The following is a 26,332-nucleotide window of genomic DNA, read 5'->3' as shown; positions in this document are numbered from 1 at the left end:
AAGGCCAGACAGAGCCTCAAAATGTTCTTCTTTCACTCAATTCATGACTTTAGTTGTTCTCAGACAGGATGGAAAAATCCTGCCATCTCTTCCCTCAGACCTCCACAGCCTGAATCCATTTCTTTGCTATGATTCACAAGCTGAGAGGGATTTTCCACTCTGTTTCAATAATAAGCTCTTTACACTGCAAGGGCTTGAAGCTTGGTCACCTCATGACACTTGTAGGGCAAGACAGTGGCAGAGGTCAAGATTTTGGATGGCTTGGAGCAAACACGGAGACTCACCCCTCACAGGTAACTGGTGTTTTAAGGGAAACTCACAATTGCTGAATTTCTCCTCTTGGAATTATGCCTGAAACGACTCTCCACAAAACACAGAAGCCTGTCCAAAGACCGAATTGCTGGAGCTCATTCTGTCTACTCAGGGATTTAGCAAAAATTCTCCAAGTACAAAGGCACATCCCCCTGCTCAGGTAGCACCTTCACTTCACCCAGAGGTGAGAACCTTGGAACAAAATAACCCCCCCTTGGTGACTCTACACCCAAAGTACAAGGAGAGAAATCACCACTCTGCTCTGAGGTGGGATCGGCAGGAAATGCAACCCCCTAAGCACCCCTTGAGGGCTTAGGGAGCCCCAACCATTCCACTGTAGGTGTTACAACAACGAGTAGCAGACAAGTGCTGGTGATTGTGTTCCTTACCCCAGCCTCAGTATTTCCATTGTAAACCCTTCTTTCACTATTTTAAGAAGTCAGCTGTAAAAATTTGCTCTAGGCTGGAACTTGGCAACCAAAGGCTCCGTCTGGGAGAAGCTTATTTCACATGTACAACCCCTCTCTCCTATTGACAATTTGGGTTGGAACACCAAATCCTCCAAAAAGTTGGCCAGTTTAAGATCCTGTTTGCATTCTTGCATTTGAAAAAAAAAATAGAACAGCTAGCAGATAATTATTGGGGCCCGACTGCTTTTAGCATTACAAAATGTGTGCATGCTCTTACTATGGCCAAGACATACACCCTGAGAGGGGTTATTGTGTGTGGAATGCAGTAGTTAAATTTATAAAGGAAACTGTTTCCAAGTTTTAAGTGCAGGCTATGAGAAACAAAACAAAACAAACAAACAAATACCATAAAAATAGAGGAAAGTTTGTTTAAGAAAATAAATCCTGAAGCCACCTCTGTACTTGCATTTGCTGAAACAGGACACTTTTTGGGAAGGGAATATCAAATACAAACCAAATTAATAACCAGTGTTAAGAAGTAGTTGATTTAAGGCATGGTATTGAGGCACCTGAGTTTTCAATGGAAGGTGATCTGAGATAAACCAAAGGTGTAGAATAGAACCCCAACTTAGCCATTAAGGTTTTAGCCAGCAATTTGAAGGAAGAAAGGTGGGACTTCTCTTTCTAAACCTTAAAAAAAATAGAAATCTAACATTAAGGAGCAACATTAACCACAAATGTTTAAGGGGCATCCATTATCACAGAACACTCAAGTCCACACTGAGATTTATGCCAAAATGTGATGATCAGGAAAGCAGTAGTGCTTGGCTGCGATTCCAAGTTGCCACACTCTGCTAAGCTTCCCAGAAACTCTTGTGGGTTGTGGTCTGCCAGCCCTTGAGCTGAGCTGTGAAAAGGAATAGCCAACATGAAGAGCCTGAACTTACCTGAGGTCCCCTGTCTCCTTTCACTCCTGGAGATCCCAGTAAAAATGGAAATGGAGTGGGTCCCAGGAGGTCAAAGATTTGATAGCCATCTGTTGCAGCCGGGGTTGTGAGGTTGAAAGCCTGTGCCCTGGCTCTGGAGATGGGCTGGGCAGACCTCAGGGAGGGTTTGGTGTACACCAGAGGATCCGGTCTCCTGGTGGGGGACGGCACGCGCTTCTTTGGAAGGGGCCCATGGCTCGGGTTCTGCGTAGTTTGCTTTAGGGTGACAAGGTGGACATTGCTGGTTGTGTTATCAGTCATCCTCCTCACTGGCTTTACAGTACTGACTGCTGTGAAGGGCTCAATAGTTGGTTTTTGGTTGATCTTCTTTTTGGTCTCTTGCTTGGACTCCTTCCTGCTGGCTGTGGTGGGGCTCTGGCTTGTTGGTGGGGCCTTTTTGACACTGGGAAGGAGAGTTTTCTCCATGCGTGTGGTGGGAGTTGGATGAGACACTCTGAGGGTTGTCACGGTCCCCGGAGGGAGCAGATGGGAGGGTGGCTGTGTGTTGGGACCTGATGGAACAGATGGAGCCACTGTGACCTTGGTGGCTCTGGTCGTCAGTCTTGGTGGTGAAGGTGTGGTTGACACCAACGTGATGGTTGTTGTACCTGCACCCCTTGTCTTGGGGGGTGCAGTGACCCTGCCAAGCTCCAAGGATCGGGCAGCAGTGGTCAGGTTTTTCAGCCCCTGTAGCGAGGGCTCTGTAGGCTGTGGGGTACTGGGGGAGGCACTGGGATCCCTGGGCAGGAGCGGGATGAGAGGGGGCAGGTTGGGCCGGTAGGTATCTGCTTGCCTGCACTGCTTTTTCAGGTATTTACAGTAATGATGAGCTGCCTTGGCGGAAGGATAAATATCAAACTGGCAGATGGCTCCTTCAAACTGCACAGAGTGCTGGCTGACCTTCCCAAAGAGGAAAGATCCATGGGGATCCAATACCTCGTCCTTTTTCAAATGCAAATCCGCATGTACTCTGTGCTTCCCACAAGAAGTATATAAAGTGACTGTCTGGCCACGGATGTCGATGGCCACGTTGTGCCACTGGCCATCGTGGACATTGTAATCAAAATATACAGAGCGCTTGTGGCCCACGTACACTATGATCTTCCCAGGCACAAACTGGACCCCCAGCTGCAGTTTTTTCTTTTTGCTCTTGACAGCAAAAAGGAAAGCATTGTTGATGCGGTGGGAGCAGAGGCTCAGCACCAGGAGCAGGTCAGTGCTGGAGCCTGCAGGGAGGATGGTGCTGAGCGGTGCCTCGACACGTGCTCGCTGAGTGAAGATGACCCCTGATTTGAAAGGAATGACTCCTTGAGGAACTGTACGCGATGAGGACCATCCACTTGATGGCCTTTTCCCTGACAGGCCCAGTCTTTGAAGAACATCCACATCTGAAAGGCAAGCACAAAGAATATGTGAGGTGCTGGACAATCCAAGGGCTGGGTGGCTATGGAGGGTGGGGGGGGTCAAACCAGTCCATGCACAAAGACAACAGGATGCAGGAAATCCCAACCACACTCTCACGTATACATCTGAATTACCAGAATGGAAAACTCATATCTCTTCTGCACATTGCAAGGAGCAAGTGCATGCTCAGCTTGGTTACCAGCAATGGCCAAAATGCATCAGAGCTCCCTGGTGCCTGTGGCTAGTTCTCCTGTCCCACCAGGGACCAGTTCCAGATGTTCTGGAGGGAGCTGACCTCACTAGAAGGAAATTTCCCACTAAGCACCAATAGTCCACTTCTCTGGGATTTAATTCTGAGTACTGACCACACAGCTGGAAATGAATTTTGAACAACAGACTGAGCTGGGATTGCAAAACTTTATATCCCCAGAAGGCAAGTAACAGAACTTCCAAAGGGAGCAAAAGCCTTGTATCTGTCTCTCTCCAAGTTACTAAGAAGCAGCTTTTGATCTTTGGAGAGTTTAAGGAAGCAAAGGTGCCTCCCAGCATGAAAAAATTGCATGTAGATTTCAATGAACTGCTCAAAGTTCTCAACAACAGTACTTTTTTTCCCAGCAGATCATCTTACAGACTTAAATTATTTTAATAGGTTGGAAGAACTAGACTTGGTTTGGGAAGAGCTGAGAAATTAGTTATAGCTTCCCCTGAGCAGTGGAGGTAAGACCTCCAGCAGTTGTCACCTAGGAGCCAGGATGTCCAGAGGCACCTTTCTCCACCAGCTCCAGGAGAAGTCTGCAATGGACAGATAAGTAGAATCTCTGCTTTCTGGCCCACAGGTCTATGAGCAGTCACAACTCAGAGGCCAAGGCAGATTAACAGGCAACAACAGCACAAACTGGGGCCAGCTGGCAGTAGCCTTGGCTGAACTTCTTAACCAGGGAAGATGCCAAGGTCTTTGTGAGAAAAGCTGCAAAGGTAAACGTGCCCAGACCTGAAAAAGGTGCTCATGTGCCCAAACCTTGTTCTCTTACTCCAGCTCAATCCTTTGGCCTAATAAAAGATGTTACCTACTTGGTACATACAGATGATTTGCATGAGAGGATTGAGTGCACTCTCAGGAAGTTTGGGGATGACACCAAGTTGGGTGGGGGTGTTGATCTGCTGAAGAGTGGAAAGGCTCTGCAGAGGGACCTGGACAGGTTGGATCAATGGGTCCAGGCCAGTTCTATGATGCTCAACAAGTCCAAATGCTGGGTCCTGCACAAGGGTCACAACAACCCTGTGTAGCACCTCAGGGTTGGAGCAGAGTGGCTGGGGAAGTGGCTGGAACACAAACCCTGTGAGGAGCAGTTGAGGGAGCTGAGAGGGCTCAGCCTGCAGAAAAGAAGGCTCAGAGGAGAACTTTTTGCTCTCTCCAACTCTGACAGGAGGGTGGAGCTGGGGGGGGACATCGGGTTCTCCTCCCAAATAAAAAGCAATAGGATGAGATAAAATGACTTTGAGTTGCACAGGGGGGGAAGGGGGGATGGAGGGGGATGTCAGAATGGATATTGGGAAAAATTTCTTCACCAAAAAGATTGGAACAAGCTGCCCAGAGAAGTGGTGGAACCACCATCCCCTGGAAGTGTTCAAAAATGATGTGGATGTGGCCCTTGGGGACACAGTTTAGTGGTGGTCTTGACAGTGCTGTGTTAACAGCTGGACTTGATGATCTTAAAGGTCTTCCAACCCAAATGATCCTATGATGAAGGCAAGGCAATCAAGATTACCATGACACTACCACTGTTGAAAATGAGCTAGGATAACTGCATCCCCTTCCCTCTTGCCCAAATGCAATCTCCATTACTCCTTGACCAGCTAACTCTCACATTTCAGTGCTCTTTGGGGAAGCCAGTGTGGGCTGTATAACCCAAATGCTGATGTTGTCATGTAAAAATTTAACACTCAAACTGTGGTGGTGCCAATCATGGCTGACACCATGGGATTGCAGCTTTCCTAGATTAAAAGGAAAAGTAAATCAAAGGTTGTCCAAAGGAAAAACCAGTCACTTCTCTAAAAGGGCCTTGGTATTTGGCTGCTTTCACTCTTAACTATTAAATGTTCATCACAGAACACACTATCTGGAGAACTGGCACTTAAAAGAGAACCTTGGTGATGGCCAGAAGGGTTGTAGATTCAAGCAGTCTGAGGCCTGTAATGTTGCTGGCCAGGAAGGGAGGAGAATGATGAGAAAACCTTTGTTCCTTGACTTTGGCAAAAACCTCGGTCATTTTTCTATGTAAAAACGAGTCAATCAATATTTACTTTGTCTGAGTTCAACTTTATTCCTACCTCCCTTTTTTAAGGCAGCTTGACTCATTTTCTAGCAGACACTACCCTGGAGAAGGTGTGTCAGATGTGGAAGGGCATGGAAATTTTCCCACTCTATGCAGAGGGCATAATTTACTGCACAGGACACGCAAATGTTAATGACGGTACTTCTCCCATACTATGAAATCCTTGATCTCCCACCAGCTTTCTTCCATTTTGCCCAGTGGGGTCATCCCTCAGCATGGCCTTTCCCTCTTTGCACTGAATGGAGGAATCACAGCAGTGTCTTCACACTGGATAATTTCCAGAGCCCATGAAATAGCAAAGGCCAAAGCCTGGCTTTAGTGAAGTCAAGTGGGACTCTTGCCACAGACTTCAAAGGCATCAGGATTTATCCCTAAGGAAACAAATTTACCACTTAAACTAGGAGCTAGACTCCAGCTTCCAATTTCTACATGTATTTTTAGGTTCTCCCCCAGAGACAGACAGTGGCTGTTTCTGTTAGAGATGCTGCACACTCCAGGAGTTACTCATTTGGTAGCTGCTCCTCAAAGGCCCAAGGATGTTTCCCTGCTCAGGGGATACTGCTGCTGTTTGCAATCCCAATCCAACTGCCTCATTAGCAACTACATCCAGCAGTGCTTAAGGGAAAAAACACAACCCAAACACTCCTTCTCTCAAAATCTACTAAGGTGGAGCCAAATTCTGGATGCCTACGCAAAATCCGATTAGGAGAGACCTCATGCAGGACACGTATGTGGACTTTCCAGCCCCAGGTCCAGGCACAGAGCTCAGGACTCTTGTCTGTGCACCCACCCAGCCCATCTGCCTGTCCATCCCATCTGCCCCTCCATGGCTTGCTGAGTGCCCAGGGCTGGTGGGGCACTTCCCTCAGGATGTCATCAACTAACATAAAATGCAGGGTAATTTTGACTTCCTTAAGCAGCTCCAAGTTTAGCAGAGCATTTTTTTCCCTTCAAATTTTTTTCCTCTGTGGATTTTCTCCAACAAAACACATTATTTTAAAAAAGCCCCATTCAGTTGGTGCTGCCTGGTTCCAGGTGTCTCAGGGCTAGAAGCAACATTCCTGTAGCAACATTTGAGCATCTGGGAAAAGCTCTTCTAGCAGACTGTACCTGAAGTGAGATGATCAGAGATTCCTAAACAACCACATGATCATCTCTGAAAGAGGGGATAAAATATTTTATTGTTCTTCCCTTCTCTTTCTTTCCCTCCCCTTTTCCCTGCATGAAAAGCTTTATAAGAAAAACAAATCAAAAGGCAGGAGAGAAATAAGTTGCAGCTTCCCAGATTCCAACAGCCAAGATGTGATGCCCACAGCTAAAATTGGGTTGAATAAAGGCTGCATTTCCAAAAGCTACTGCCCAGATCCTTAGTGAGTGCACAACAGATGAACTCACTAACCTCATGATCTTATGGAAAGATCATTCTCTGCGTTCCCAGGTTTTCCAATGTGCAGGAAGACCCCTAAACCTTAGAGTATTAACTGCAGCATTTTCAAAAGCCCATGGCATTGGCTTAATTTAATTCTCACACTGACCTATGAATGAGCTCTTACTGCTTGTAAATCTGATGTTTGAAAATCCCGGGTAATAAGAGAGCCTCAAGTCAAAATTGCTTCATTTACAGCCCTTACTTCCCTGGAAGTTTTTATTTTCTGGTACCCAGGAGGGAATCCACTCTCTTACTGCGTGGAAATGAAGCAAATCTTTTAAAGTTCTTTTATCACAAAGTATCTTGGGGGGAGTTATCTACTACACTAAGGTGAACACAATGAAAGTGAAATGAAATAGATTTAGGTTGATGGCAACAATCAAAAAACGTGGTACCATCCCATAATTATGATGGGAGCAAAATAATGGATAGAGATGAATCTAAACAGCACATTATAACCTACTTAAAAAGAGAGATGCCAAGACACAGCATTTGTTCTGCCTTTTTATGAGCTGACATAAAAATTGCTCTGAAAACTGCTTGACTAAGTAATTCAGACAGATGTTCACCTCTTCTGCATAGAGGCAGAATTTGGAAAATATTACATTTTTCAAAATTGCTGATGGCAGGGATCTATAACCCCCCTGTAAAAAGTGCTCCATGGGCTGGCTGACAGCTGAGCATTGACCAACTTTCTATTTTTCCTTGATGTTTTGGAGACTGAGAGGAGAGCCCTGGAGCCTGCTAGACCGCTTAGTGTTGTCTGCAGATTGCAGGGGAAGCTGTTCAGTTCCAGCATAAACCCATGTAAGACATCCATGTGGAAGAGGTGAAGCTATTTTAAGAGGAGAAGGCTCCCTTACAAACAGATATTGCAGAGATGTTCAGCTCCCACTATCAACTCTAAAAGATGAATTTTTTTGCTGTTGATGACTCTGAAGCTCTTCATCTCCTCTTGGAGGATCACTGATTATTGTATCCCAGTTTTGTCCTATTCCCAGCAGCACTAGGGAGGTGAAGTCTGGAGAAGGGATGTAAAGACATGGTGAAGGTGTGTGATCACCCCTGCATAGAATACTTCCTTGAGCACTGGGACAGAACCAGACAGTCTATTTATCAACCAACATAGTGGGATTTTTCTTCTTCAAATTTGCTTTCACTTTCAGAATTCACATAATTTCTCTATGAATAACACCCTATGTGCTGACAGAGGCACGTCTAGGTTGCCTTCAAGTCAAGGAAAAATCCATCTGCCAGGGACATTTAATTCCATAATGCTCCAGCCTCAAGGGGCACTTTCTAAAAGCAGTTAAGTCCTGGCAAGTGCAGGTAGAGGCCAGTGACATTTTAGACACAAAGTGCTTCATTCCCAGTTACACCAGACAGACAGGCATGCTGAAAATCCTGTGGGGCACATAATCACCTGTAAAAAACCTGGTTCTTTTGCCAGCTGTTAACTGCATCATCTATATCATCAGTACTGCAACGACCAGCAACAAATACATCTAATTCCACACACTGGATTCAGATGTTGTTAAATGATGGCCCTACACTCATACCAAAGCACTTGGCTTTTACTTTGGTTGAAAAAGGAGAGGAAAAAAAAGTGTAATTTACCTTCAGAATTTCCCTCTGTGAATCCCAGGAACCAGCTAAAACATAATACAGTCCAGAGAAAGCAGAATCCCCTGAAACTGGAAGAGAAATAAAAATAATGAGTTTCTACAACATTAGTAACAAAACCAGTTTTCCCTGTTAAGAGTCTTCTTAATCCCAAGTCTAAGGAAGGCAGTGGCAACATCTACATGTCTCCAGGAAGTGGATTCCAACTGAGATCTCATTTTCCTGCTTTAAAGTCACCTAAAGCCACTGAATTCATTGGAAGGTTTTCCCAGTGTTATTAGGAGCTGCTGATCAAGCCTTGAACATGGACCAGCCCAGTGTTTTGAGATGTAGGATCATCAGTGTTGGGTCTGCCATCCCTTCACTCCTGCTTCACTTGGCACTTGTGCCATCTTGGACAGACCATCAGAAATACAAGGGAACAGAGAAATAACTGAAAACTGGAAGGTCAAAAGACATGCCAGGAGTGCATGATCTAGTCTGTGAGAACATGGGTAGAAAGTGGGCTGACAGGCAGTGCTGCATCACCCACATCTCAGCAAATGAATTCTGGGTCCTAACACTTTCCTGAGTGCTTAGAAATACCCTAAACATGCAAAATCTTACACGGACCTATTCCTCATTTTACACCCAGCTGCAAAGATAGGGGCAGCTTCTAACCACTCAGCACCCTGTCCTGAGCCACTAAGGACCTTCTCACAAGCCTGGTATGGAAGGAAAGTTTAGAAAGTGTGAGATCCACAGACTCCCAAGCCCGTGCTCTCCCAGACCCTTTCACGTCTGAGAGGGAATTGCACAAACCTCTCTGTTAGCTCAGCTTTAAGCCTTCAAGTGCCATTGAAAACACCAGCAGAGGGAAAAACCTTTACCAGAAAGGTAGCTAAAGCCCCCCCTTCTCCTTCCCCTGTCAGCTTCCTTGATTTGGAGCCAACTAATGAACATAGGAAACTCCTTAGTTAGGCTCACTTAAAGCTGTCAGTGGAAAGTTTGAAGATTGAATTCCCTCATCTTCTGAAGATGACATTTCACAGCTTCATCAGCAAAGGCTGGCTGGAAGAACAGACAGAAATGTAAACTGCAGAAAGTCCTCAGCCAGAAGACAGCAGCGTGGGACATCCACAGGTTGTTTGTCATTTCAGCCAAGCCAGTGCAAACACTGGGCTGTGCAAAGCCATGCCAGAGTGCAGCTTGCTCCTCTCTCCAGATCCGACACACAAATCGTATATCAAGTGGGATTAGAGACCACTCTTCTCCTGCCATCAAGACTCAGATTTAGCAAAAGAAAGCATCCTCTGAGATAATGCGTTACCCTGGGCCAGACCCTCTCAGTGCAGGAGACCCTTTCCCAAAGCTAAAATGAAGCCACCGTGATTTACATCAGTGGGGAAACCTGGCCCTGAATGTAAAAATCCATCCAGGAATCCAGCCACTAACTAATACTTTAAGGCTTGAAGGGATAAAATACTGGAGCAGCCTTGCATTGACTGGGAAACAAATGAGATGAAGCAATCCATGTCCACCTTTGCTGTTTCCATCACCCTGACACTGGGCTGCACATTTCAGGGGCTCTGGGGCTGCTTTAGTTTATGGAGGAACAACAGCTTGGAACAGCCAAATCCCAGTGTTCTTTTGCCATGTCCTATATCTGGCTGTGTGCTAACCAGGAAACCCTCACCATGCTCCAGAGATCTCCAGATGGGGAGACTTAGTTGTCTTCTAAGCACTTCATACCATGGGACACAACTGTTGGGCTGAAGACACTGCTGAGCCCAAGGAGAGCTGCTGTCCCAGTTCCTTCAGGAGATGGAGGAAGGCTGATTCTTCAGGGCCAGTTCTAGCAGACTTTTTATGACTTTGAAGGAGCTACATTGCAAGAAAAACTGCATTTCTGTGCTCACTTCCAAAGGAGTAATGGGGTTTTAGGATGGACACAATTCCATGTGTGCATGGAGCAAAGACCCCACTGAGTATCATCAGCTGGACTCAACTACCCAATGAGAGCACAGGAAGATAAGGGGAATGGGGTGAACCTCCAGGGTATCAGCAATCCAAGGTCTTAAGGACCTGTACTTTGGTGAGGATCAGATTTATACAGCTACCTACAACCACCGCTGCACACAACACACCAAATCCACATTTATTTTTGGAGGGTTACCTTTACAACCCAAATTTGCTTCCAAAATCCATGTTGATCAACACAACGAGGAGAACAAGTCTAGAGGGAAAATCCAGCACATAATTTCATTCCAGGGACACTGACGGGGGCCGTAAAGGAGATGAATGCACAGTGTGGGATCCAGCTGGCCCCAGCCCTGCTCCTGGACCCCTCACCCGGCCAACACTGTCAGAGTTGAGAGTGGGGCCGAGTGCCAAAACACTGAAGAAAAACACTTTGGCAAAATTTACCGACTTAATGGAAAAAGCAAAAGCAGCTTCCAAATGGCAGCCCTGTGAGTGATGGGGCTGTTAATTATCCCAGGATTTTTAATGCAGGATCTTTTTCCGTTACAGCTCGGCAGTGACAGGGCTACATAAGCAGCTTGAGGAGCAATAGAAAAGGAAGATTTTTCTCCTTATATAGAGCTACCAAACCCACCTTGCCTCTATCTCTGCTTCTTCCCATAAGCAGCAATTTCCACTGAGATTCTCTCAAGAGGTACCACTAAAAGCATTTTTATTTCTTTTACTGGACAAGGCTCATGAACACTAGAATGAGGATCCTGGGGCTGTTCAGTCTGGAGAAGAAAAGGCTCCTAAGAGAACTTATGGCATCTTCCAGTTCCATAAAGGGCTCTGAGAGAGATGTACAGGGACTTTGGACAAGGGCATGGAGTGACAATACAAAGAAAGATGGCTTTATGGTGAAGGAGGACAGATTTAGATGAGATATTAAGAAGAATTTCTTTACTGTGAGGATGAGGAGGCCCTGGCACAGGCTGCCAAGAAGCTGTGGCTGCCCCATCCCTGGAAGTGTTCAAGGCCAAGTTGGATGGGGCTTGGAGTAACCTGGACTAGTGGAAGGTGTCCCTGCCCATGGCAGGGGGTGAAACAAGATGAGCTTTAAGGTCTCTTCCAACCCAAATCATTCTGTTATTCTGTGATCTCACTGGTAGAGTCACCAGGTGAAGAAGTGTCCTGTAGTACACATGATATACGCTCATGTTTTCCAGCACAAACTGTTTATAGCAAACTGTAGCTACTGAGTACAGCTTAATTTTGCTTCAATTCTTTTGGTGAACTCCTGTGGACCAGTCCATGGGAACTGACCTGTGCCAAAAGTGCAAGGTAAAACACACTGGGGAGGGACAAGGAAGCAAAAACTGGCAATAAACCTTCTGGGTTTTCACCTGACAACCAGTGGAATAAAGCACTACATTGAACTAAGGGCAAGAGTAACACAAGAGCCTTCGAGGCAGACTTGGTCAGAAATTATCCTCAAAAAAGTGCAAGTTTGACAAATCTGGAACAACCTGTAAAATAATTGTGATCAGCTAAATCTCCACTATTTCTGGAATCAGTTGGAACAATTTCAGCTGTTTGAAATGGTTTGCCCTGCCTTAGAAAAAGTCATCCAAATGATTTTGACATCTTGTTTGTTTAGATGATGAGTTGAAGCTGAAAGAAATGTTGCAAGGGCCCACACCAGCATTTAAATTTTTATGTTTTCTTCCTCATTTACAGTGGGGAAATGGCTTTGAAATTGCAAACATTATTGCAGGTGGAAAAACAATTTCCCTCCATTCAGGTGTACTCTTTTTCTGTCCAAAGGACCCCAAAGCCAGCTGGATGCTGAAAATTGCTTTTCAAGAAAAGCAAATCCACCTTTCCAGCTGTAGATTAGACAGAGTATCTTGAAAGAAGAAAATGCATGTGTGGCTTAAGATCCTTTGCACATGACTGGAGGTGATATTTTGTAAGACTCCCAGGCAGTTTTGATAGACAACAGGAAACAAATCACAACCTGCATACTGAGGCTTTAAATTGTACCAGACATCAATTCCACTCCCAGCTTTCCAGGGTAGAAATCTTATTTAGTACCTCTGTGGAGTAGATTTCTGCTCTCTTTTTGGGTCTTCTGGAAATGATGGTATTTCTCCTTTCACCCTCAATTTCTGGCAAGAGCAATGGAAACACAGAACTACGTAGGTGTCCCAGAATCGACCCTGCTTTGTCCTTTGCTGGACTTTTTCTGCAGTATAAACCAGGTATTGATTTACACCTCCAGGCAAAGATCTTGTCTGGTGTACACAGGCACTGCTGCAAAACCCAGGGTGTTAAAGGCAGAGTTTCTGAAATGACTGAAGGGGTATTTGGTTTTAATCCCCATTCAGCACTTACTTTTTTTAAGAAGTAGGATTGAGCAGACAAACAGATATGGCCCAAATACATTTCCAAGGTCATTTAACTATACTGGGAAAATGAAGAGTGATCTAGAAAATGTCAATATTAAGGAAGTAAGAATGGAATCCCCACACCTGGAAGTGTTCAAGGCCAGGTTGGATAGGGCTCTGAGCAACCTGGTCTAGTTGAAGTTATTCCTCCCTATGGCAGGGAGGTTGGATTAGATAAGCTTTAAGGTCTCTCCAACCCAAACCATTCCATGATCCTATGAAATTCAACATGTTCTGTAAGATTTTACTGTTCAGAAAACCTCCCAAAAATATAATCCTCAATCAAGTACACATAATATCCAGCAACCAACCTGCTGCTCCAAGGCATGTGTTTATCAAAATAGATTTTCAGGTGACAACTAGAAATTCATTTCACAATGAAGATGGAGAAGATGAACTTGGACATGAGGATGGCTGCTCTGAGCAGAGCTCAAAGCTGGGGGTTTCAAAGATCATCCCACCACTATTACTGGAGACTTTAGTAGCCCAAATAGAGAAACTCCCTGAATGGGAAACTAGCCTAGACTTCAAAGCCAGTCTTGGGGTGATGCTGAACAGGAACATCCAAGTTCCTCCACCCTTCCCCAGAGTTTGGACCATGCATACAAACCCAGAAACTCACAGGGTTTCTCTGGCACCATTTCTACCAAATCTAATCTTAATTCAGGAAGAAAACGCCCTTAGTGTGGTGCTTGCAGAGGTCTGTCTCAGGGGTTTGGCCACTGGGGCCCCAGAAAAAGTTGCTGCTTCCATCAGAGGAAGGTCCTGGCAGCAAAAGAACAAGAGAAGAATCACGTTCAGAGGGGAGGGAGCTCAGCTTCCAGCAGTGGTACAGCAGCAGGTCTCAAGTACTGCAAAGCAGCTTTGCTCTCCTAAAAGCACATCAGCCAAGCACAAGGAGGATCTGGATGCATAAAGGCCTGATATTTGCTTCTCTGGCACCTCTACGCTCTTCTTAGGACTCATCCAGGAGGGGACTCATCCAGGAGGGACATGCAGATCTGCAGTACACACAAGGTGGAGATGAACCACCAGCATGGCCAGTGTGACCTCCTGCAAACACTCCACTCCTTGTTCTGTCGTGGGTTTACACCATTTTCTGCAGACAGAGGTCTGATGGGTTCCAAACTGCTGGTCCTTGTCCTCCTAATTGGAACTAGAGCTTGTGTATTTGTTGCCCAAAGCTGTCCCAGAGCTACCAGCTCCTGCTGGTGACAGCCCGCTTCCTCACCTGACAGATGCCAGACTGACATGGCTGTGATGACTCAAATAACCTCCCAGCCAGCGCCCAGACACTCTCTACAGCAGGGGATCTTTCCTGGCAACTTTCTCCTTAGTCTCCCCTGCGTGTCTGGGATATTGACTTTGCTGCTGTGTGAAGTGACAACACTCAGTAGTGGCTCTCGCCTTTGTGTCCTCCAGTAACTGGAGCCCTTGACAAACAGAAGTGCTAAGCGTGATCTGTCATCTAACTGCTTTTTTGTCCTTCCAAGAAACGTCTTTGCATTCCTTCATTTTGTGAATGGGGTTTGGCAGAGCTGTATAGAATTCCCCATTGTTTCCATCTGCACTTCAGTAAGCGTCCATCATTTCCACTTCTGCCCCCAACAAATTGGCAAAGAAAAGGAAGGGGAAAAAACCCCCAAAAATTCTGTGTCTGTCCTTGGTCAGAGATTTCAGACAATCCCTCAACACCAGATCTGAGCAACTCCCAGTCAACAGCAAACCTCCATGAACAGAGTTTTCAAGTAGGGCAGATTTTAACTCAACTTGGAGAAAGAGGATGAAGCTGGAACTTTGCTTTATTAAAGGATGTTCTTGGAGAGACACTTCAAGGCAGCAGGAGAGGGGGAATCTGGGCTCACGACCTCAGCTGGAACCCTGGCTGTAACACCACCCTTCTCTCTGAGGACACAGCTCCAGGGGCTGTGCAATTGTCTTCTCTCTACCCCCAGGCACCCAGCACATACATCATTTGCCAGCCTCTTGCTGAATTTGTCCAGCATCACCATAATTTGTCCCCAAACCACCTGCCCAACTTGCATGCAATGCTGTTTTCCTCTTAAAACAGGATCCATGCCTCCTATCCAGCCCTTCTGGGCCTTCCCAGGGGCTGACCCACTTGGTGGTGCCAGGTGGGTGCTGTCCCACCATGTGTACAGCTTTCTCATTCAATACATGGATGGGTTAGGCAGATCCAGAGCAACTGTTTGCCAACACCCCAGGGCTGTGACAGGAGGAAGGAACTCATCAGAGGCCCTCCAAGAGCATCAAGCCTCCTGCATGGCCAGCTTGTGGTACTGGGGCTGGAAGGAGCCAAGGTGGCACAACCACAGTGGAACAGCACTGGACAAGTGCTTGATGCAGAGCTGAAGACAAACCCACCTCCTGTGGCTTGGAGAGTCTGTGCTCACCAAAAACGACCAAGAGGGGCATGTTAAGCTTGTAGAGCCTGTAAAACTTTGTGTTCTTCTGGTTTTACAAGCTTTGGCAGCTCCAGCCAGGACAAGGCTTCAAAAGCACACTGCAAATGCTGCTCCTTTCCCGGTGAGCCAGCCCTCCCACTCCCATCCGTGGGTCTCCTGCACATCCGGCAGCTCCTCAGCTGCCAGCCCTTTTCCAGAGGATGCTGCAGGAGTGCTGCTATGACAGGGACTCCCAGTGCCCCGTGGGAACGCACCACAACATTCCCATTACAAGCTGTCTTCACATAGCACAGCCCTCACCCACCTCGAGGAAGTCTTGGCAGCACAAGGGTGGCATTGCCAGCTCTGGGCTCAGAGGACCCTCTCCAAGACTAATTGCCTCAATGGGACATCAAGCTGTGGGGATGGTGGGATGCACGTTGCTCTGCCAAGCAAATCAAAACTCAGCATCAAAAATCCCTTCGGGAGATGATGTGAAGGGCAGCAAGCGACCTCTGCTGAGGAGTGACCGGAGCAGCACGCGGGAGGGCCAGGCTAGGGGAGACCCTGGAACAAAAGGCGTTCATCTTCCAAGGCATCAGGACAGACCAACGCCAGATTTCCCAAGGCATTGCAGAGCTCTAACCCCGTGCAGCCATGCAGTGATAGCCCGGGACAACCCGATGCAGAAGCAGACACAGACCTCTGGCAGGCAGGCAGCTATGCTGCCTTCTGGGACCCTCCTTCCCAAACCTGTCCTCACCTAGGTCTGATTTGCCCTGGGACTTGGGCAGGATGTGGGACAGGATCTCCCTGTCCTCATCTGTAGCGTGATCTCGGTCAACTCCTCCACCAGGCTGAGCAGCTGGTGCTCTGTCAGCGGCTGAGCTTCGTGCCAAGTGTCTCCCCAGCACCGGGCCCGTCCCCTCGCTGTGACACGCTGCTCGTGGTCTTTCAAAGGAACCTTTATCTCTATTCTCCTTTCGACTTCTCTCTTTCTGACATCAGCCACACTCACACCATCCCAGGCGCTTCACCCAGACTATGTTCAGCCTTAAAAAGGTGTAACTGGGAGACGCTACAGTTACCAGAATCTCCAGACACGCCACAGCCACGTCTGCGCAAAAGAACCCCCCAAACCCTAAAGCACTGAAGTGCAGTCCTTGCAAGTATATAAACACACAGAAAACTTGTCAAGGAGAGCGGTTGCAGCCCCTGGAAAAGGGTCTGGGCTCTCCGTGTAACTCCACACACAGACTGAGCCTCCAAAGGGAACTGCACATTCATCCACCTCCCGGCTCTCCTAAAGGGGCGGGAGCGGGGTGACCCTGGGGGCGGAGGAGGGGACGGTGCCCCCAAATCCGCTCACCCTCTTCCCCCTTTTCCCCCCATCTCCCAGCCCAGCCGAGCAGAGGGATCCTGTACACAACTTTTTCAAACTGCCAGGCAGAAGAATCCCAGCCTTTCCAAGGGAGTGTCGGTAAATCATCAGTATATCCGACAACGCAGCCAGCGGGATTAACCCTTTGCTAGTCCCCAGGAAAAATAATAACAACAACAATAACAACGCATTTAAGAATGAAAATAGTAAAAGATGGTCCCAGCTGTGGGAGAAAGGGGACGGGCAGGGTGTATGCTGGAATTTTTTCATACACGCACGGATGGATAGGAAGCAGCATTTTGTGTGTGCGAGCACATGAGGAGCTGCCACCGCGCACCTCCGCCGTGTCTCAGCCCTCCCTGGCTCTCCCACCTCCCGCAGGACCGCAGCGGCGACATCCAGGTATCCGTGTCCCCAGGGCCCCGCGGGGTAGGGTGAGGAACAGCATCCCCCTGCTCCCAGGAGGGCTGGGCAACCCCCGCCGTGCCCGAGCAGCGTGAGGGGTGCGAGTGGCAGCGGATCGCCCGCTCCTGCATCTCGCGTGGGGGCTACATCGGTGCCCACCCCCCGGAGTAGCTCCCGGGGAGGGAGCCCCTTTCCCCGGTGCGTGGGAATTGGGGGGCGGGGGGTTCCTCCTGGCCCCAATCCCCGCGCTCACCCCTTCCCGCACACCCCAGCCCCATTCGCCCCTCTCCAGCTCCGCAGCGTGGCCTCCCTGCTCTCAGCCCATTCTCCTCTCCAGCGCAGGAGTTTTCACATCATCCCCTGGCAGAGGAATGTCTTCCCCCACCCCATTCCCAGATCCCGGGATCCTGCGGCTCCCCGGCACCCCCAGCCCGCCCGGGATGCCCTTTTCCAGCGCCGGGAGAAGCGGAGTTTGTACTCACCCCCTGCCTGCCGCTGTAGCTCTGAGTCTGGAGACCGGCTCTGATTCCGGCTCCATCACGTTTAGTGCATTGTCTCTTTCGGGCAATTTTTGCGGCAATCCATCAGAAATCGGGGGACAGGCCGGTTTGTGGGTACATCCTTCCCAGGAGCTCGGCTCTCTGCCTCGCTAAGGGGCTCAGCTGTGTCACAGACACCCCTGGCCCGGACGGCTCACTCCTTCCTCCTTCTCTTCTGGGTCCTTTTGCTTACACAGATCTTTTAATCCCATTTAACTCCCTCTCGGCAGACTGCAATTACCTTGGGAAAAAGGAGAGAGAACACAAAGTACACGCTAGGAAGCCAGGCTGGCCCATGGTCGCTGGATTTCTTGCCTCTCTCTCTGTTTTTCTTCCTCTCCTTAATAATAGTACAATTTCTGTGATCTCTGACTCCCAAAGTCCTTGATTTCAAGTGTTTTTTTCTGAGCTGTTACTTTTTTTGTTGTTGGTTGTATTATTTTTATTTATAGTGCAGATGTGCCTTCCACCCCCCCAAGGATCTCTCCTCTGGACTTAGAGAGAAGAGGAAAAGGCAGATTTGGAGAAATGAAAATTATTTAAGGATGTCCTTACTGCCTCTCTCTGCTGCCCTCCTCTGTAATACCGAAGCACTTACAAAAAATAATACAAAATAAATAATTAATTTTTTTAAAAAGGAAAAAAAGAAAGGAAAAACCCTAAAGAAACTCTTTAGGGCCAGAAGATCTGAAGGAAGGAAGGAACTGAAGACCCTTTCCAGGCTCCAGGAAAGGAAGCACAGGCAGTTCTGGGGAGCTGCTGGTGGACATGGCTGTTCACCTGCACTCACCTGCCCAGGGCAATGAGCCTCAAACTGGCCTCAACCCACGTCACCCCAGGCTGGCACAGACACACATTATAAGGTACCTGACAGAGCTTTTCCCTTGGGATCAGCCCTTCATGAGAGGTAGTTGTGAGCCTGTAAATGGGGCTCAGCCTTGGAGGAGACAAGCCCTCCATACCCCTATTCCCCTCCTTGCCCTGCTCTTCTTCCCCAGGGCACCTCCAGAGCCCTCCCTCCTCCCAGCACCAAGGGATGGAATCTACAATTTCTTTGTGCAAGCTCCATCAGTACAAGAGGGATATCAAATCCACTTGGCCAGCTCTGCCAGGAGAGGGAACTTCTACATGTGGATAAAACCTTCATCCCTTTGCCCCCTCCTCTTCCGAAGTCCCACCCAGCAGCCACCGTGCACCTCCCAGGGCGACCGGCTGGTCTCTCTTGTCCACAGCAGGACACAGCAAATCCCTCAGCTCCACGGGATTCCCTCAGGCAGGTGAGGGCAGCCCATGACTCCGAGCCTTCCCACCTCCTCGCTGCACCCCTGGGTGCCCCCTGCCCTGCTCCCTCCCCCTTACAGCGCCTCTGCCTTGGGCACTTACTCTGCAGCGAGGCGAGAGGCTGAGCAGCATCTCCTCGCAGCCCCATGGCCATTCATTTGTCCGGGCAGCTCACGGCAATTGCTACTTCTTAAAAAAATAATAATAAAAAAGAAAAAAAAAAGAAGAAAAAGGAGGAGGGGAAAAAAAGCCCCAAACGAACCCAAAAGCCCCTTCCTCCCTCCTTCCCCTTCAGTCTCAAGGTGTCTCCTGCACCGGGAGCCCAGGAGAGGTGGCCGGGTTGAGGGGCTCGGAGCCGGCTGGGGCTCTCTGGGATCCCCCCAAATTCAGCAGATAATCCTTCCCCGGAGCTGGCGCGGGCAGATCCCCCACGGGCCGTCGCTCCACTCGTGGGTCATGGATGCTGCAGGGATCCAGGAGAGAAGAGCGGTTGGGAGCGGGCGCTGGGAGGGACATGGATGTGAAAGAGGTGGAAGTTCTGAGGCTGCCCTTGTCCTTTTAAATAGCTGCAGCCCGGGGACTCCGGGCTGGCGGGGGTGCCCCAGGTATCCGGTTTCAGCAAACAGCAGCTAATGAGCAGAGATCCAGCCTCCGAGGGGCAGGATCAGCGCTGCTCGGCGGGCAGGGGGGCACCCCGGGCACCCCACCAGGAGGGGAGGGGGCTGGAGGAAGAAAGGGAGGGCTGCGGGTCAGGAGCTGCCTGGTCACTGGCAGGGCAGGGGACGGGGCTGCTGCAGGGCACAGGACAGGTCCTGTAAGGAGCTGAGCATCCAGAACAGGTCCGAGACACCAGTGTGGGTCTGCACATCAAAGCTGAGCCACCTTACAAGACTCACTCCATAAAGGTGTCTTGTATCTTCCCACGTTACCCCCTGAGACAGTGGGAGTGACCAAAGCACCTCAAAGCTGGATATGGGCACTAAAGTTACACACTCCCCATGGAAAAAAAATACAGCTGCCAATTGGATCCACATCAATCCATTAAGTACCTGAACCTCAGGTGAGAGGGGAATGATGTCACATTAAATTCAGAGCAGAAAATTCAAGGACCTGCTGGGTCTGACTCAGCAATGCAGGTTTTAATCAAACCCATGAACTCAGAATGTGGCCAAAAGTTAAGCTTTGCACCATAAATCAAGATCTCCTGTATGACATCTGTTACCACGCATGGTAAGGATTCTCTCCTTTAATACATATATTTGACTTAGTTGTGGTTGCTCACTGGGACTGTGGTTTTGCATCTCCCAGTTTCTATAGGCAGGAGATTTTATTCATACCTTTGCTCTGAAGCATCTGCATTCTGCTTCCACGGTTGCTATAACAGAGGAAGTTTTAAGTAACAATTAAAAAAACCCCCTGAAACAAGCAGTTTTGTGAGTGGGGTAAAAAACTAACAGCCCCACCATCCTCTGTCCTCCAGAAAACCCTCCCAGAAGGGTACAGGTAGGTTATACATCCAGATACTTGTTAGAAACTCCAACTCACAAACCTGTCTCAAAACCATCTGAAGGCCCAGGAGCTCAGATGACCCATCCAGGGGCTTGGGACTTTAGGGACACCAGGCAGTGACACAGCTTGTCAGAAATCCCATAAAATCTCTAGTTTTCTTAGCTATTTTTTTCCCCAGCTGCTTTTTCCATGTTTCTCAGTCACACATTCCTCACTAAGAAACATTCTAGCCAAGCCAAAGTGTTTAAGATAAACCTTTAGTCTATTAAAAGGTACTTTACAAAGAAACATGTGTTAATTCCTCTGCTGTTGAATATACAGCTCATATCCTTCAGCTCTTTTCTACCTCTTCTCTCTTCTAAATGCAGTAAATACTGGCTAAACACCCTTTCCCTCAAAAAACCCACTCTACCCAGAAAAGAATAAGGTCAGGCTTCCCAGAAAGAGGGACAAAAAAGAACGGAAAATGATGTGCTGCATCTTTTTGCAAAGACTTATCCAAATGAGATGTGCACAGGTAGCTGAGAAAGGACTGGTGATGCTTCAGGTCCACATTGTTGCATCAAAGACCACCATAAAACTCACTGACAGCCCCATCCTCAAATCCTCTGCACATACTTTACTTATTGTTCAGATGAAAACCAAACACATGCATAAAAGCTTTGCTAGCACAGAGACATAAATGTAGCCCAGCAGTAGGAAAAAGGGAATTAGTTTAAAACAAAAGGAAACCCAACATTGCTGAAGCCAAGAGTAGTGCCAAGTGAATTCAGGTTCAAAAATTAGACCTCATTCTTCAAAAAGAGAAAAGCCACAACATATGATCTGAATAGAAATATATTTAGCAGATTTATTTTTCTTTTCTTCCAAATTTAAATAGAAGCCATTTTAAAACACTAAATAAATTGAAGTAAATCAGCACAGCAGCAGAATGAAAAAGGGGGAAGGGAATAAGAAAAAAGGAATGGGAATAAATTGCTATAGTTTAATTAGACAAAATAAGAAAAGTACAGGGGAGGAGGAATTCCACCACACAACATGGGGAACAGAACACTTGCTTTTGATGAAACACACCTCTCCAAAAAAGCAGCATGTCATTACAGCCTGAAAAAATACAGTATTTTAAATACTCAGCTGTATTTAGCCAGTTCCAGAAGAACCAGTACCCACCTCTCCTCAGGAGCCATAGCTTGGTTAAGCATCAAGGCTTTTATTAATATAATTTTGTCTCTTTGCTCCTTTTGGAAAACCAAGTGTGGAGGCATCTCAGAGCCACGGTGAGCAGCAATAGAGCTGCCCTGTGTGACTCACAGTGCCCAGCTTCAAGGGGCAGAGGAATCCCAGACATTAACCTGGGCTTGCCCTCCCAGTTTGGCTTGGCCTGAAGGACAACACTGAATTACAGTTCAAACATTTTTGCCTTTACATAAGTCCAAAAAGTATCCCAGATCATTCCCTGCCCCCGGAATTCAATAGGGATGTATTTGGATATATTTAGATAAATACCCTATTCAGGTTTAAAACCATGGCATGACCAGGGAGAAGGGAAACCCACAGCACCGGAAAAACTAGTGGGAAGGATCAAACAAACATGCAAAGGAGAGGTGGGATAAAGAGCCTTTCACTCCCCTCTGGGCTGGGGATCCACACCCAGCCGGGAGCTGAAGTATCTAAACTTGGTACCTGGCTGAGAGTTCCTGAAGCCATAGGGAGTGGGAGCCCAGCCCATGGGCAGTGCCCCTGCCATGAGAGGGTGGTGGTCTCAGCAATTGTGGGAGGACACAGCGATGCAGTCGTGGCCCCAGCACATGTACCATATGGAGCAGGACTGCTGGAAAGGGCTGGATCCACAGCTGTAAGTCCAGCAGGAACACGAGCTTAACCATCCACAGAAATGGGACTCATCCCCCAGCCCATGCACAGTCACAGTAACCCAGGAAGTGGCACAGGAGGGACTGGCTGTGCCCACCTCCAGCTCTGGGGAATGGCTGACTGAGGGCTGACCCACCACCCACCCTGCAAACACCAGCAGCCTCGGCAGCCAGAGCTCCTGAGGGGCTGTGTGCCCAGGGTCTGGTACTGATCCCTGGCTGTTGGGATGGCACTTAGACATTTACACCAAAACAACCATTTCTATCCCTTCTTGCTCCCTTGGAGTGCTCCACACCTGGCTGCAGTGCCCGCTCAGGTGTGTAATTCCCTGTATAGGATTTCCTAATCCCTACACAACATTTCAGTTCAGATTCCGCATTTAACACAATCATACCAGCACTTCTCATACATGAGCTCTACCTGATTGACTGGCACTGGTTCAAGCCTTGGATTAAAGTCTTTCCTACCCTGTAGGGACCTGGTCATGAGCAGAAACCTGGTGAAGAGCTTTGTTTGCTTGCTGAGAACTTTCACCATCCATGGCAGAGCCAAGATCTCCATGAAGGCAGAGGCTGGCCCACCTGGGATGGTTCTATTTGGTTTCTCTTTTGGGCTTCAGCCATCACTGCTGATCAGGCTTCACCTGAAGGGCAGGACATGCCGCACTCCTTGTTTTAGAGTTTGCTGTTTGGCAGCTATTAGTGATGCAGGAACTGGTGTGAGTTGTGTCTTGTTCCCAGTGCACTAGAGAGAGTATTAATTATAGAGATGTACAGAAAGCTTAAAACCCTTGTACATAACTGACTTACTGACCAGTGCTACTTCCACACACACACACACACACACCCCCTCCAGAGCCTTCCTGACAAAGCCATTCCCATCCTGTGCCACAGGCTACCGGTGACATGTTTGAACTTTTGCAGCCGTTTGATGTAAAATGTTTTAAATTCTTTTCGGGAACACTAAAGGCTTTTGTCTCCAGCCCGGTGCTGTGGGGATGCCACGTCTGGCAGAGCCTGATCTTTCTGTGCTTTCCAAGTGCACCATATCACATCGGGCTGCCCAGCCAGCCAGAGGCAGCAATGGCTGTTAATCATTAAACGGAGCCTTTTTTCCATCCGAATGGAAGGAAACACAATGCGGCGAGACAAGTCCAAGCCCACCCTTCCCAAGGAAATGCTGGCTGCTGAATACAGCTCTGCTGTACTCTTCCATGTAGATGTTTAGAGAATTACAGTTTTTTACAGGGTGAGTGTGAAGCAATTGTTCAGCTGATGGCAGCAGCAGTGTTGGACTGACACGTCAGCCCTGACAGTGTAACACATCAACAGGCTTTGACAGGGAGATACCACTGTCTCTATGAAAGACTGCCTGGTTTTATAAACATCCCTTTATTTCCTTGTTTATCCATCTACCTCTGATTTAGAACCTGTTCAGTCACTGGTGCTACTGGAAATCACAAGAGTGTCAACACCACCAGGCAACTTTCAGATATGTCCTCAGTGGTGATGCTGAGCTACACTTGAACCACACAGCAGAAACTTAAGGTCAGTTTACCCCTTCTACCACAAGAAGAAAAAAAATTCACCACCAAAATCCCCATTGAACTGCTGCACATGAGAAGTTCTCCCAGTCTGGATGTTTCATGGTTAAAGGCAGTAATGCATCAGCAAGCACAAGTGCTTTTCCCACCGATGTGCCAAAAGGCCCTGGTGGGTTTATGGAGGTGGTTGTGTGCTATCCTGGGTGAGTGCAGGTAATGTGATCTCTGTAAAGAAACAGCACATCTTCTCTTCATGAAACAGAACCACCCTGAGAGCTCCTTCCCCTTCGGCAAAGATGGACATCACGCCACCACATAAAAGTGCCAGGTGAATAACTTCCTGCAAATTAAGGACAACTGCCACTGCAGCAGTTACACAGAGAGTAATATTTAAATCTGAATTCTGCAAGTCATGTGTGCCCAAGGCTTAGGACTTTTAGGGAGCACTGCCTACTTCTAGCATGGTCTGTCAGTGTTTGTTTCAGCTGGTGTCACTGATGCAGGTTTGGGGCAGTGCTTGTGCCAGACTCTCTTCACATGCAATGCAGAACTGATGTAGAAGTGATGAGCCTGACCTGTTCTGAACACACTGGACAATGCTTGGGAGCTGCAGGCAACAAACATGGGAAGGTATTGACTACAGAGTCACACCAAGTCCTTTTGGACAAGAGATGCTGTTTGCTCTGTGGATGAACATGCTTAAGGGCAATAATATGGTGCTTAAGTGCACACCCAGTCAGCCTCAAGGCCAAGTTCAAAAGGGAGATGGGAAATCAGTGCAAGATCTTGGCCTTCAAGAGATGGCAGATTGCAGTACAAATACCTGGAAACAAAGGCTTTGTGCAGGACAGAAACTAAGGCTGAGTCAGATTCTGAGTAGTAGTTTCGACGAGGAGGGGGAAGAAAAAAGAGCATAAAACACAACAAAGCAACTTGTTATGACCAACACTTAAGATACTATTTAAAACAAGAAGGTAGCTTTTTCCTATCTATGCAAGAGGTATTTTTTATTTCCATCTGCTGTAGGAAGATAACCTCGTGTCTGGGCACTGGCCAGGCCTGTGGGAAAAGTTTCCTGGCCAAGGGGAAGTCATTCCTGCAGGAAGAAGTTGAAGTGGAAATGGTAAATCCAGTGCAAAATGAAGGAAGAGTCGAGATGAGCACCACTCAAGCTCCACCCTGTGCTGGACTCACTAATGACACCAAAAAAGCTTTAGCAGTGACAAGGATGAGCCACCCCTTGCATGTACACACAAATGTATATTAAGGAAAAGCCTGAACTCTGCTGTGTTTTGAGGTATCAACACCACAGCAACTGCAATTTAGTTTGTGTAATCTGAGAGTAACCTCAAGATACAACCCAACCATAACAGGGAATTGCTTAACTTCATCTAAGGCACAACATACTGCTATGACAACATTTCCTTCAGCAACTGTACTCAGCTATTTCTGTGACCAGTTGCTCATCTCTGTTCTGATGAAAACTGCTGCGGCTGCTTAGCTGAAAAGAGGGATTGTCTCATTCCTTAAAGGCTGTTTGGTGCTGGCTGTCTTGGGGTGAACCAGGAGCCTTTGGTCTGCCTGGAAGCAGCAGCATCCAGAGGCTCACACGCTAACTTAGGTCTCAGCAGAGCTCAGGTTTGGTTTTCACTGCTCCAGTGACCTACAGAGTGACCTGAAGCAACTTAAACCATTGCTTTTGTGCCATTATTTTACTGTCTCTAGAGTGAAGCTTGTGATATAGATCATCTTATGTGCAAAGAGGTTTAAGACCTTCAGACATAAAGCGCTGCCAGTGACTGTTATTACTTTACTCTGCAGTTGGCAGCAGCCTCTCATGCAGGACTAAGTGTAAATCTATTTCCCAACCAGCTTTTATATTCACCACAACCTGCCATCCTCCAGATGCACAGTTCATTAGAGATTGTTCAGTTTTATCTGGCTGTAAAGTCCTGTGTAAAAGCCCTACTGATTAAACATGCAATTCAAATCCATCTCCTGGAGCCGAGGAGACAGTTCCTAATGCTTTATCTGCACTGACTGAAACGCAATCTGTGCCACTTAGAGCAGAACAATGCTTGATGTCTTCATACTTTGCTTGAATTGTTAACATATAAAGCAGAAACACAGCCCATTTCCACAGAGGACTCTCTTCTGACATACTCAGAGTGTTAACCCAGAGTATAGAAATCTGCTTCAAAGCTAATAGACTTTTTTTCTTCCTGCAAACACACTTCACATCTGCACACTCTCTCTCCACTTCAACAGCAATAGTATTTGGTAAAGCTCTCCAAACAGGAGCCACTGCAGAAAGGCTGTATTTACCCATGTTTGGGTAAGAACTCATAAGAGACCTGATTGTGTCTGTTTCTCAAAAAAAAAAAAAAATCAAGTCAATATTTATATACTCACTGGTGAAATACATCCCCTCCTCCCCAAGAATAAATAAAACGAAGTGATTGAAATGAGATTTCATGGAAGGGGACTTTGTTTGCTTATTTGTTTT

At 47.5% G+C, this 26,332-nt stretch overlaps 1 protein-coding gene across 1 annotated transcript in view; it reads right to left on the bottom strand.

Moving 5' to 3' along the window:
* The window catches only part of COL27A1 (collagen type XXVII alpha 1 chain), a 145,956-nt gene extending 126,827 nt beyond the window's left edge, over window positions 1-19,129 (bottom strand). The window contains exons 1-4 of the mRNA XM_071574400.1: window positions 19,005-19,129; window positions 17,565-17,862; window positions 8,495-8,571; window positions 1,670-3,096 (exon numbers count right to left, since the gene is read on the bottom strand). Coding sequence (XP_071430501.1) covers window positions 1,670-3,096; window positions 8,495-8,571; window positions 17,565-17,620 — 1,560 coding nt within the window. The 5' untranslated portion in view covers window positions 17,621-17,862; window positions 19,005-19,129. The remainder of the gene's footprint in view (window positions 1-1,669; window positions 3,097-8,494; window positions 8,572-17,564; window positions 17,863-19,004) is intronic.
* Window positions 19,130-26,332: the final 7,203 nt, after the last annotated feature.

Source organism: Pithys albifrons, chromosome 20, assembly GCF_047495875.1.
Source record: "Pithys albifrons albifrons isolate INPA30051 chromosome 20, PitAlb_v1, whole genome shotgun sequence".
NCBI classification, from domain to species: domain Eukaryota; kingdom Metazoa; phylum Chordata; class Aves; order Passeriformes; family Thamnophilidae; genus Pithys; species Pithys albifrons.
The sequence above is the reverse complement of the archived record's forward strand: the minus strand, read 5'-3'. Positions and strand labels throughout refer to the sequence as shown.